The 12,270-nt window shown below is 47.6% G+C and overlaps 4 protein-coding genes across 4 annotated transcripts; 2 read left to right on the top strand and 2 right to left on the bottom strand.

The window, feature by feature from the left end:
* Positions 1–14: 14 nt before the first annotated feature.
* On the bottom strand, positions 15–1,407 carry N7503_001890 (uncharacterized protein; the record flags this gene model as incomplete). The annotated part of the gene is made up of 4 exons (XM_057061437.1): positions 15–801; positions 867–990; positions 1,046–1,181; positions 1,237–1,407. 4 exons carry the CDS (start codon positions 1,405–1,407, stop codon positions 15–17), a joined length of 1,218 nt encoding a protein of 405 aa, XP_056925399.1.
* A 2,770-nt stretch (positions 1,408–4,177) lies between these two features.
* On the top strand, positions 4,178–7,647 carry N7503_001889 (AMP-dependent synthetase/ligase; the record flags this gene model as incomplete). The annotated part of the gene is made up of 5 exons (XM_057061436.1): positions 4,178–4,205; positions 4,306–4,589; positions 4,653–5,401; positions 5,453–6,464; positions 6,514–7,647. 5 exons carry the CDS (start codon positions 4,178–4,180, stop codon positions 7,645–7,647), a joined length of 3,207 nt encoding a protein of 1,068 aa, XP_056925398.1.
* A 1,684-nt stretch (positions 7,648–9,331) lies between these two features.
* Positions 9,332–9,939, bottom strand: N7503_001888 (uncharacterized protein; the record flags this gene model as incomplete). The annotated part of the gene is made up of 2 exons (XM_057061435.1): positions 9,332–9,664; positions 9,718–9,939. The coding sequence occupies 2 exons, from the start codon at positions 9,937–9,939 to the stop codon at positions 9,332–9,334; spliced, it is 555 nt and encodes a 184-aa protein (XP_056925397.1).
* A 1,546-nt stretch (positions 9,940–11,485) lies between these two features.
* N7503_001887 (phosphoribulokinase/uridine kinase family protein) lies at positions 11,486–12,208 on the top strand (the record flags this gene model as incomplete). Its single annotated transcript, XM_057061434.1, has 1 exon — positions 11,486–12,208. The coding sequence occupies one exon, from the start codon at positions 11,486–11,488 to the stop codon at positions 12,206–12,208; it is 723 nt and encodes a 240-aa protein (XP_056925396.1).
* Between the last annotated feature and the right edge of the window lie 62 nt (positions 12,209–12,270).

Genomic DNA, 12,270 nt, shown 5'->3' with positions numbered 1-12,270 from the left:
CACAACCCGACTTCTCAATTCACTGGCTTTCTTTCCGTCTCCATCAACATGGGAACAGCCTCAATCACTGACTCCATGCCAGGACTTTGGCTCCAGATTCCCGTAATATTCAAGCCAGCCTTCTGAAGCAAATCCCTCCACTGAGTCTCCGATCGCTCAACACCGGCACCAATACTCATCATCTGAATATCGAGTGACGCCTGCATAAGGGGCGTGTCGGTATCCGGTAGCACAAAGTCCACAATCAGGATTCGGGAGTAATCAGGCGCCATAGCAGAGATTGTGTTTTGCAGGATCTGAAGACAAATTTGATCGGACCAGTCATGGAATATGGAGCGGAAGTAATAGATTGCCGCCCCCTTAACAGGTTGAGGATCTATGAAGCTGTATGGCATGACCTCGATACCGGATTCGTCACCAGAAACACCGTTCAGAACCTGTGGAAGATCTTGCAAGATAACTCTGCCGGGCAGGTGTTTGAACTTCTGGCGGAATTGGCTTAGGTCATGACCTTGGTTACCCCCGATGTCGACGAGGAACACTGTGTCAATGCATGGAACGGAATGGCCCATCAGTCTCTCCACAGGGTAGAAATCGAACCACATTGGTCGGCCTTGTCTGCGACTCGCCATATACGAGTTGAACAGTGTTTGTTGATCTTTGTGGCTGTCTAGCCACTCAAATTGACTTTGACCAACTGCCCACTGCATAGGGGAATTTTCATAGTCTTGAGGATTCGCATAATGATGCGCCCTCAGATACTCCGGCAGTTTGCTGAGGGTTGGAACTGCGAGGTCATATCTGACGGAGGAAGACTTGGTTAGCTTAAGTTGGATCAAGCAGTGCAACCGGAACGACTGTCTTACATGCAAGGAACTCCATCTCGGCCAGCAGGCTGGGTCAAAGCCGCTGTCTTCTCATTTGCTTTGTATACCTGAAATTCTGGGGTTGTGCAGAGACCCAGAGATGCCATGACCCGCATCAATCGGACTATGTGTGACTGTTAGTCGCGCAAAGGGTGAAACAATACGAGAGGTCGTGATACCGATCAATTCCTGCTCTGCGCCAGTAAACTCCGATAACTGTGCGGCCGAGATCCCTGTATACTGGTACTGCTTCTGCATGAGCAGAGGAAAGATCCCCAGATCTACTACGGCTCTGAGTGCGGAGTTTTGTGGCGGCTATGGCGGGTCAGATAAAGTGCCCAAATATCGATACGTACATTTGCATCCATACCTGGTAAATCAGACGCTGAACAGTCTCAGCGGGACTTTCTACCTCCAGCTTCAGCTGCTCAATCATTCTTAGCAGCTCGAAATGAGTTTGCGCAGAAGGAGCAGCGGTATCTTGCTGCACCAGCTGGCCCAGGCGATTGACCATCGAGTAAAGGGGTGTGGTGACCGTCATTTCGGCGTTGAAAAATGATAAAATGAAATGTCGTCACCAAGTGTGGCTACATGTAGTACGAACCGGGGTATTGAATTTCAACAACTGGCTCTTTACTCCCATTTATACATTTATGACAAGTGGGCATTACCTAGATCGTCGGATACGATGAGTTCAGAGGGTTCGAGACCAAGTCCGAGTCCCAGGCCCCGGCCCAGCTTCATTCACACCAAATCCCCACCGTGGAACTCAGCTGCCCGGAACCAGCGCAACTTTTACATAAAGCCAGGATGATGTACTGACACGCAATTGAAAGCAAAAAGGAGCGGCTAAAGCGGGTTGTCCCATTGGGCCGTATTCCAATTTTAGTCTGCGTTAGCTTGGCCCACTCTCCACATCACCTCAGCTCGTTTTGATCGGCAGAATGCACCGAAGATATCACACGCCCCATGTACGTTTGCTATCGTAAAGGATGATCTAAATGAGCTAATATGTCTAGTCAGTCTGTTATTCCAAATAAACTTGGTTTGTTTCAGAGATCTGCGGATTTCTTTCATTGGGGGAGGCTCGGACAAAAGGTGTGGAGACATGGAATTGGAGTGCATGCGCTGCATGTAACACGGACTTTGATCATGCAGCTTATATTAATGGTGTAATGGATGTACGGGGACTTCCTGATGGAGTAAATTGTGCGGAGAATAATCAAGTTGCTCGAGCTTAACTCGAAATGAGCCGATTATTCTGATCTGAATCGTACGTCAGATTTGAGGATTGATAATAAATTCCTATTCTGATAGTGCCAAGCGCTTAGTCTAGAAATCTTTTTCGATGAAAGGAACCTATCCCTTCTGTTCTCAGCGGCTGAGCGCTTTGTACATTGCGTGGTACAAATGGCTACTTGAACGGTTATCTTCCAACGTTATCCTAGATGTACAGTATGTGCTTTTGGTGATAGGCGCAGGATTATCCAGCCACAACCAGTAAAAGTGCAGGAATACCTCGTATCCCTGATTGTAGTCATGGATATATCCGTATGCTCACAGCATCGAGCACCCCTTCAAAACGCCTTCCGAGGCAGCTTGCCATCCAAATGATCTACCAAATACAACCCCGGGAAAAATCCATAAACTCTGTCTCAATATTAGAGGAATGCCAGGATTGGCTGATTGATGTTTTTGGAAAAGTGACCTGTCTCCAGTGATATTCCAGCTGCAGACCAACGGAACTATATCTACACCGGGAGGACCCTGTGGCGTTCCAGACATCAAAGAATGTCGATCTCACGTTCTGAGTCACATATCAAAGCTGAAATTGCCAGCATGTAAGGTTCCGATCGGACGGTTAGCATTCTTGCCGGCAAACAGCGGGGCGCGAATGGGGCGATCTATCTAAGATGCGCCAACGAGTCCGTTTCCAGCACCGTTGGACTCACATAAAATCTGAGATCTGTCTCACAGGAAACATTCCGGGGAGATTTGGTAGACCCGGCTCCACGGCCCGTGCTTCCCGTTCCGCTCAAGGATCTGCTGCGGACCGTGGGATACGGGACGATGCAGAAGGTTCCATATCGGTGGGTGGGTGCTCTGCCAGAGCTCAAGGTCGAATACCGGATCCTTGGATTCGTTCATTTGGACCTTGTCTGGGGTCGTAATTCAGGAATCGGGATAATGCTTCCGCAGATCTTGTCCGTTGTTGGTCTTTGTCTCGGATTGAGGATGAATCGATTGCGTCGATTTTACGGGTGTTTGGCTTTGCATGGCTGCTAATGTCGATCCTTGAGAACGAGCATTTTGAGTATATTGCGGAGTGGCAACTGTAACTCGGAAGGTTGGAGACTAGTGCTTACGAAGGCGTCATAGTCAGATTAAACAATTCATTGTTCTCAGGTCAGCTCGTGGTTGGTGGAGGAAAGTGAGATGGATGTGAGATCATTATCTGAAGTTTATTCTCATCAGCTGCGCATGTGGCTATCTGCACAAACGGTAAACCGACGGGATTACGAGGTAGTGCATCAAAAATATGATATCGGTTTCCATGTGCAAATCGATTCGGCCCTGTATACTTAGTACAGGTTAACGTCTCCACTACAAATCGGTGGGGTGCGAACAACCAATACCTATCCTGCTTCGCCCTAATTTTCCAAGTTTTCCATTCCCCACTATCATGACTGCATTATCATCAGCCCTAGAGTGGGACCCGGGAAGAGCTCTCGATTTGGATGCAAATGCGCTAATCTATCCTTGAGTCGATCTTCCTTGAGAAAGATATGTACAAACAATCGGTGGCTGTGGAGAATCAAAGATATCCAAGGTAGACTGATCGGGATTTGAATTGCAACTAGGTGGTTTGGGCTCCTTTGCATTGTAACTTCGTCGCTGGTTGCGATCACAATCCACTACTGCAAGATGGTAACCCCTGTCGAGCGGAGGCGTTTGTCGGCCATGCCACATCACTTAGGACTATCCAGCCAGTAAAATTACCCGAATGGCCGTTAATTTTCCTACGGTCGATCTCTATTCGCTTAAAATCGACCGGTTGGCGAGTCATGCGTGCACTTTTGGGATGCCGATTTGACACCTGCATTGGAATGCACAGTGTCTCTTCTTTCAGTTTGTTTGTAGTCACAGTCGCGTACCCGATCACTAGTATCATGCATAGTTCCCACAAATTTGAGTATCAACGTAGTTACTTCCGCCGAGTAGATGGATCAATGTCGTTACCATGTAGTGGGCATGACCGTCATTGCTCGCTCCAGGCCCATTCAGCTCCGCCTTCACCCTGGTCATCCCGAATGCGGTCAGCGGAGGTGCGCAAGTTATGTACCGGCATAATTTTTGTCTTTTTAGGGCGATGCACCCCAGCTGTAATAAATATGAACATTGTTTTCTTTTGCCTATCTCTTCCCACTACCATTGTGAGGTTTATTTCTGACACGCACTATCGAAATGGGTATTCAGCGTGGATCATCAGGTCAGCCAGCGACCTCTTCACATGCTGCTGATCCCTTGACAGAAAAGTTTGGCCAGCTTCATGTGTTGGATGACTTGGTCCGTCTTCGTGCTGCGGATAGTATGCAATGCCCAATCCTCGCATACCCAAGCTCGGACACCGAGGCCGCATTGTACAATTATTATACCGGCGAACAGCTGGATGAGATGATAGACCAAGCTGTCTCAACACTGATGGAAGAAGGTTTTAGACCGGTTCGTGCCCTAAAGACCTCTCGGTATGCATGGACACTGCTAATATCAGAAACCATGCACTAGCCCAAGAAAGACGGATGCATAGTAGCACTGCTCACCCTATCAGACCTAAGTATGGTTATCACTCTATTCGCACTCAGTCGGCTGGGATACACAGTGATGATCTTATCGCCACGTCTATCGGGTGACGCATGTGTATCGTTACTCAACACCGTCGGGTGTGAGAATATCATATATGGTAAAACCGGCACCATTCGCAGAACCATGGGTGAAATTTTGCAACGGAAACTTATCACCTGTCGGCCAATCCCAGCGCTTTCTGATTCTAACACCGAAACCTCGTTATTGGTTTTGCACAGAAAGCGGAATTCCGAGGCCCAGAGGGACAAGGTTGCTTTGATCCTTCACTCTTCTGGGTCCACCGGAGACCCGAAGCCCCTTTTTCTCACCCACCGCGCATTAATGACCCATCCGTTGAAAGGGCCGGGGCTGACATCTTTTAACTCGCTTCCTTGGTATCATCTGCATGGAATTTCGACCGCGTTGCAGGCGATGTGGATGAGGAAAACTGCTTTTATGTGGAACGCAGCCTTGCCACTGACCGCAGACTCGGTTGTTTCTGCTCTCCAAGAAGCGAAACCTGAATATGTCGCTGCAGTCCCGTATATGCTGCAGATATTGATTGATAACCCCCTTGGTGTCGAGGCACTTCGGAACTGCAAACTCGTTGGTTATGGTGGAGCGCCATGTCCTGATGAGCTTGGTGACCGTCTCGTGCGAGAGGGAGTCCCCTTTGGTGGGTCATTTGGACTGTAAGCTATTCTCAAAATCCCGGTGAATGCAAATCTCACTCATATCTGTAGCACAGAAGCGGGTCTCGTCGCTGAGTCTTTCTCCCGACCGAAAGGCGATCCTTACTGGAATTATTTGAAGTTTTTTGAAAGCATTCTACCTTATGTTTGGATGAAGCCCTTGGGAGGCTCACTTTACGAATGCGTCTATTTGGCTGGGCATCCCGCATTGACAACATCAAACTCCAATGAGCCGCCCGGTTCATATCACTCCAAAGATATTTTCACCCCTCACCCCACTCTTCCCAACAGATGGAAGTACGCTTCTCGACTAGATGATCGTCTGACTCTAATCAATGGTGAGAAGGTGCTACCACTGCCGATTGAAGGATGTATCAAACAACATCCTCTCATCCATGAAGCAGTCGTGTTCGGTGTGGGCAAGACAGCTCCGGGTCTTTTGATCTTCCGCTCGCAGGAAGCGGATGAAGCATGTCTCTCGGATGAAGAATACTTTGAAGATGTTTGGCCTAGTATTGAAATGGCCAATTCTCGCGCTGAGCGGTTCTCTCACATCGCTAAAGATATGGTCGCCGTATTGCCGTTTGCCTCGACTTTCCCTCGGACAGATAAAGGGTCTATGATCCGCGCACAGGTCTATCTGCATTACGCTGAGCTTATAGAGAGTGTCTATGCTGGAGCAGAGAGTCAAGAAGGAGGAATTCGACTGGGCTTTGATGACACCTTGTCGTTATTGACAGATTTGTGTCAGAATGAGCTGGGTATCAGTCTCTCTAGTGCAGAGGCCAACTTCTTCTCGGAAGGAGTTGACAGTCTCAAAGCAATTCACCTGCGTCGCCTTATCCTTCAGAACTTCGATATGCCCAAGGACAGTCTTCCTCAGAATGTAGTGTACGATACGGGGAGTATTGCACTTCTGTCAGAGTATATCTGTGCGGTCCAGAGCGGAGAGGATATTTGCATGGTGGACAATGACACCGAGGTCATGTCCAAGTTGATTCAGAAATACTCCTCATTTCAAAGACACATACCCAGTGACCTCCCCTTAACCACCAACAGTGTTGTAAGTATCATTTCCCTCATTATTGAAGAAGTCACGCTGACTATTCAAGATCCTCACCGGAGCTACCGGGTCAATCGGTGCCCACACACTGTACGAGCTTCTGAACGATGACTCGGTCTCCAATGTCTTCTGTCTGACAAGACGTAAATCCCCATTTCAGGCTGTACTCAACAGCCTCATTGAGAAGGAACTACACATCACGTCAGAGCAGGCATCCAAAATCATCGCCCTGACCAGTGCACTCGATCAGCCGGATCTCGGCCTGGATGAAGAAATCATGGCTCGCATGCGCAGATCCGTTACACAAATTCTGCATGTAGCCTGGCCCGTGAATTTCAATATCCCTTTAGCTCAATTTGAGCCCCACATTCGCGGACTGCACAACCTCCTCCAATTCTCACTCTCTGTTGAACAGCCACAGCCTGCAGTGGTTATGTTTTGCTCCTCAGTCTCCACCGCACTCGGCTCAAAATCTACTGAGATTCCAGAAGCGCCAATTGATTTGGGCACGGCCTACATGGGCTATGGTCAATCTAAGCTGACCGGAGAGCACATCGTCAGCGCAGCACACAAATCAGGAGCAAGAGCTTACTCACTCCGAATCGGGCAGGTTTCAGGCCATTCCAAGAAAGGTCTCTGGAATGATACCGAAGCGCTCCCGCTCATGATTCGGTCAGCCTTAAGCCTTAAAGCCTTACCCAATCTGAATGAAAGCTGTTCCTGGCTGCCGGTTGATAACCTCGCAGCCACTATTTTGGAGCTGGCTCGATCGCGTTCAGCCTCGAGTACAGAGTTCAAGAAATGCGTATCTGTTGAGCAGACTGGTGATAATTCGATCTACAATGTGTGCAACTCTCGGGAGTTCTCCTGGGATGCACTCCTGGGGTCTTTGGGACGTAGTTTCCAGTTCGATGTCGTGCCATTTGAGAGCTGGTTACAGTTGCTCAGGGAGAGTGAGGCGAGAGGTGAGGAGCATATCAATCCGGCTGTAAAGCTTATTGATCATTATGAGGCTATGCATGGTGCGGACCCTTCAGGGAGCGCCCTTGGTCCGAAGACTTTCGTGACGGATAAAGCAGAGCGGGACAGTGTTACTTTGCAGAATGGTCGCTTGAGGATTATTGAGGACGGGATATTGGACTGTTATATTCGTGATTGGATTTCGCGATGGATGATTTCGTGATAGAGGCTGCTAGTAGTTTGGATGTTTGCATTAGAGCTGGGGAGCTATCATGTCTAGTATTGCATTGTTGATTTTATTACTGACTGCATTGAATTTTATCGAAAGTTGATTTTAAAGAGTTCTAGTTGAACACCGCCACTAACCGCATCTAAGATAGCGCAGTAATTGCACTTCAGAAAAAAATATTATATCAAGTACTAAAGGACATCGCATCACCTCGCTTGATTCTCGTCAATATACGGGATAACGCGTTATTGGGCCATGATATAGGTAAGGAAGGTGGCTCAGTGGTATCACTCTTTAATCACTTTCACATTCCTGCGTATCCAATAGAGTAGCGTGAACAAGTAGGTACCTAAGTAGGTACTCAATCATGTTACTCCCTGAATCTCGAATATTGCGCTACGTCAATTGCGGTTCGTGAGAGTGTTCAATTAAAAAGCTCGTTTATTTTTTCTTCATGGGCCATGAAATTCTAAAAATACAGTAATTAATACGCTATACAGTCTTCAATCACCTAAGCCCATCGGGGAGGGTAGCAATTTGAGATTCAACAAGTGCCTAGATCCGCCTCGATCTTGTCCTGCGCCAGGATGTTGCTAGTATGGAGATCCTATCACGCAAATTCTTGTTCTCGTTCGTCGTCTATACCTAAACCAGCTCTTGCAATTGGTCCTGGATTTCGTCTGCCGGGAGTATCAGCGCTGACACGTCGAGAGTGACCGTGCGCAGTATCTACAGCGCTTTGGCGAACACGATGCGTAACATTCTCAGCAAGATCGCAGGTGAGGTGGTGTTCAATTGAAAATCTTTATATAATTGATGATTTGCCTCAAAAAGTCATCATCATGATCTACGCAGGATAATAAGAAGGTCCTCATACTTCTTGATTACGCACGGGCAACCAGAAAGAGTCATTGAACATTCAATAATGCTTGCCTCTTCTCCTGGGTTCAAGGTATTGGCTGCCTGAGGTGAACCATAGGAAGTACGATGTAGAACCGTACATCTTCAAAGCTTTGCCTTCTCTAGCCAATAAGATTTTGTGCAGCCGGAGACACCTTATACCCACACTGCAAGAGAGTGGCCGCGTCTTTTGTTTGTAGTGATGAAAAATTTTTCTCTAGATCTTCTTCCATGACTAGCAACTCCTGTTTATTGATACTGCCATAAATTCATGGAAGAGGGCTTCTTCAAGTAATTTTGCCACTTCCTATCTAGGTGAAGAACGTAGGTTTGACGTCTTTCGGCAATTGGCCCCGTGGACCTGAGACCCCTATTGCAGCTTTTTTCAGCTTTCAATCAAGCATTTAGGCTTTAACTCCCCGACGGGCTTTTTTTGCGTTTTTCCCGCCTAGCGGTCAACGTGATGAACTCCACATTGGGATGGGGCTGCTCCACATCTGACAGTGAGCTCCATAGCTAAGAAGATGGAGTTGACCTCAGGTGAAGAATGGAATTAGTCACTAGAAGATTTAGGTGTATACATAAATTCACAAATTTGAGGTCATTATATAACATATTTCATAAAGTCTGATGAAGTTGAAAAATGGCTCAATGTGGTGCAGTGCCACGTGCTAGGCCAAGGAGACCCACCGATAGATAATATGACTATTGATGTAAAGTCAAATAAATTGGCGTTATCTGAGATCACTATTTACTCCTATTTACTCCTATTTTATCCCTATTCCATGGGACCATCAGGGCTTTCAGGCCACTTGCGGAACAGATCCTGCAAATAATCGAGTGGCGCCGTGATAAGTCCGACGGCTGTCTGATAAGGAGGTCGATCGGGCGCGCTAGGATGCGCACGTGTTGGAACGAAGTGTTTTGTACGGTCAAAAGACGCCGCTAAACGCTTACTCTCATCAGCGGTAATACTGGTTTCAAGATTACTCAACTCCACTCCTTCGTGATTCACGTGTGCTGCCAGATCCCCCATGAGAACTGCCAGGGTGGGGATGAAGCGGGGATCGGTGGATGGGAGGTTTTGAAACACGGCTAATTCTTCTTTGATCTATGCGGTTTCTTAGCTTGCATCTTTGGTAGGGTTCGTTTCCGTATTCGTACTGTTTGATGTTGCCGCCGATCTTCGGTTGCTTCTTCGTTCAAGTGCTTCTTTAGCGCCGGGTAGAGCACTAGCTCCTCGCCTACCACATGTCGGGCTAGTTCCCAGGTGAACATGTTTTGCCAGCGGGTTTGCTCATCTGGATCCTCCGCCTGGACGATCCTGTCATAATAGGATTTGAGTTCCCGGTGATCGGCGCAGATGGCGTCGGAGATGCGGTCCATTTTGAAATCTTAGGTAGACGGACAGCCCTTGGGGTATGTGAAATTTGATCGCGTGAATGAATTTATTTCTATTTCCTTGATTATATTACTGCGTGTGACGTGCTCCACTGCTTCTAATCTCCGGAAAACAGCCCCGTGGACAGAAATTATGCTGTGGCGCTCTAAGTTTTGGTGGGGCCAGAATGATCGAGACAATTGGAGTCACGAAGCATGAACACCTCGTTTTTTGGTGCCCATTTTTCCGACTTTTGTACGAGCATTAAGGAGGTCTGAGTCCCTTATTTGAATTTCATTTCCCTATTTCTTTCTTTTTTCTTTCACATCCCTTATGAAGAAAAGAAAGACCGTATAGAGATCTCATTATGGCTGCGGTTTCAAGGTTCGTTCAGCTAAACGTTAACCCCGGAATTCAACCCCGCGCAAATACTCACACTTAACTTGTTTCAGAAATCAAAATCTTTCAGACACCAGACACTCCCAATCCAACTCCAACACACTTCCTCCAGCCATCCCACAAATCTATAATCGAATTTCCCAGTGGATGTTGGCTGGTTGGTGGAATTCGTGTGAGCCAAAGACCGGCTCTTCATCCCGCCAACCATACCAAAGCGACCCAACTGCCTGCAAAGGTTGTCGCGAGTGGGGGGTCCCTTGCGATCATACAAAACCACAATGCGAACATTGCTTTGAACAACAGATCCTGTGTTTCTATGTCAATCCCAACCCGAGGCGCAAGACTTACCGTCCTCCTTTAACGACCGTACCCCGAATTCGCGTACCTACTCCCCGACGACGATTATGAAACCGCACATGCAGACATGAACCTTGCATTATATTATCCAGCGTGGACGTTGATTTCGATATGAGTGCATTTTGTTGAATCATAGCATGGCGTTGTGAATCCTCACCCCCAGCAAAATTTCAGTCCACCTGCTGCCAGTGCAGCGCGATGAGACAGATCATGGCCATGGCGTTAATGTTCTATTGTTGTCTAGTCATTAATTGATGTTATACTTTTGATCAGTGTCTGGTCTGTCGTCCTTCTGGGCGAAACCCCTCTAAACAAAAAGGGGGGGGGGGAGTTTAAGAATGGAGAATGTGGGATGTGGGGGGAATGTATGACATCCACTATTCTACTATTCGGTGCAATGGACCAACAACGGCGACCAAAGAACTTTAAATTACACCGCTTGGTACCTAGCTCGCGACACTAGATATCTCTTGCATAATTCTGATTCAGCAACGTCGGATCAAAGCCGACCGGACTGAGCTTGAATCGGAGCACTGTGACCCGCTGCGGACACTGTGATCCGCGCCTCCACATACATATCAAGGGCTTCATATCTTTCTTAGACTGATCGCAGTGGTTCATTCCATTTTTATATTCCAAGGTTGGGTTGTTTCCATGAAGCGTTGATCAGCATCATTCGTGGAGCTATTTACTATATCCTCTGAAAACTATCCGCCACAGATTTGTATTATCTTACAAGACGAACTCTAAGTGTAAGCTCCATTTCTCCCTTTCATATTCTGATCTTAATTAACCATGCTGCAGATGGAATACGAGTACCGCCGTCTGGCAGACGTCATTCGTCAAGAAGCCAAAAACCACCCAGCACCACGCTTCGTCGTCGCCATCGCAGGAGTCCCGGGTTCAGGAAAAACGACCACCGCGCAAGCAGTCGTGCAACAACTTAATAAAGACCCGTCATGTCGCGCAGCCCTTCTCTCAATGGACGGGTTCCACCTATCACGCGCAGCACTCGACGAATTGCCAAATGCTACAGAAGCGCATATCCGCCGCGGTGCGCCGTGGACATTCGACGTGGACCGATTCATCAAATTTATCGGGCAACTTCGTACCTGGGCTGAGAAGACACCACTAGCACCGGTTTCAGGGTCATGGCCTAGCTATGATGTCATTCATGCGCCGACCTTCGATCACGAAGCTAAGGATCCTGTAGAAGATGGATTGGCTATTACACCGGATACCTCGATCATTATTGTTGAGGGGAACTATCTTCTACTTGATGAGCCTAGGTGGCGAGATTTGGCGGCGTTGGTTGATTACCGGATTTTCGTCGATACGGATTTACAAGAGGCGCGTGAGAGGACTGCTAAGCGACATGTGCAGTCTGGTATTGAGAAGACTCTTGCGGATGGGTATCGGAGGGTTGATAGTAATGATTATTTGAATGGGGTTTCCATTCGTGAAAAGCTATTGGCGCCGGATATTGTGGTTAAGAGTGTGACGGTGCATACTACCTAGCCGTGTGTTTAGGTAGAGCAACATGAATGACGATTTCAATTTATGATACAAACACATAAAGC

The sequence above is a fragment of the Penicillium pulvis genome (genome assembly GCF_028828015.1).
Source record: "Penicillium pulvis strain IBT 33274 chromosome Unknown contig_12_segment0_segment0, whole genome shotgun sequence".
In the NCBI taxonomy this organism is placed as follows: domain Eukaryota; kingdom Fungi; phylum Ascomycota; class Eurotiomycetes; order Eurotiales; family Aspergillaceae; genus Penicillium; species Penicillium pulvis.
This window is presented reverse-complemented; position numbering and strand designations above follow the sequence as displayed.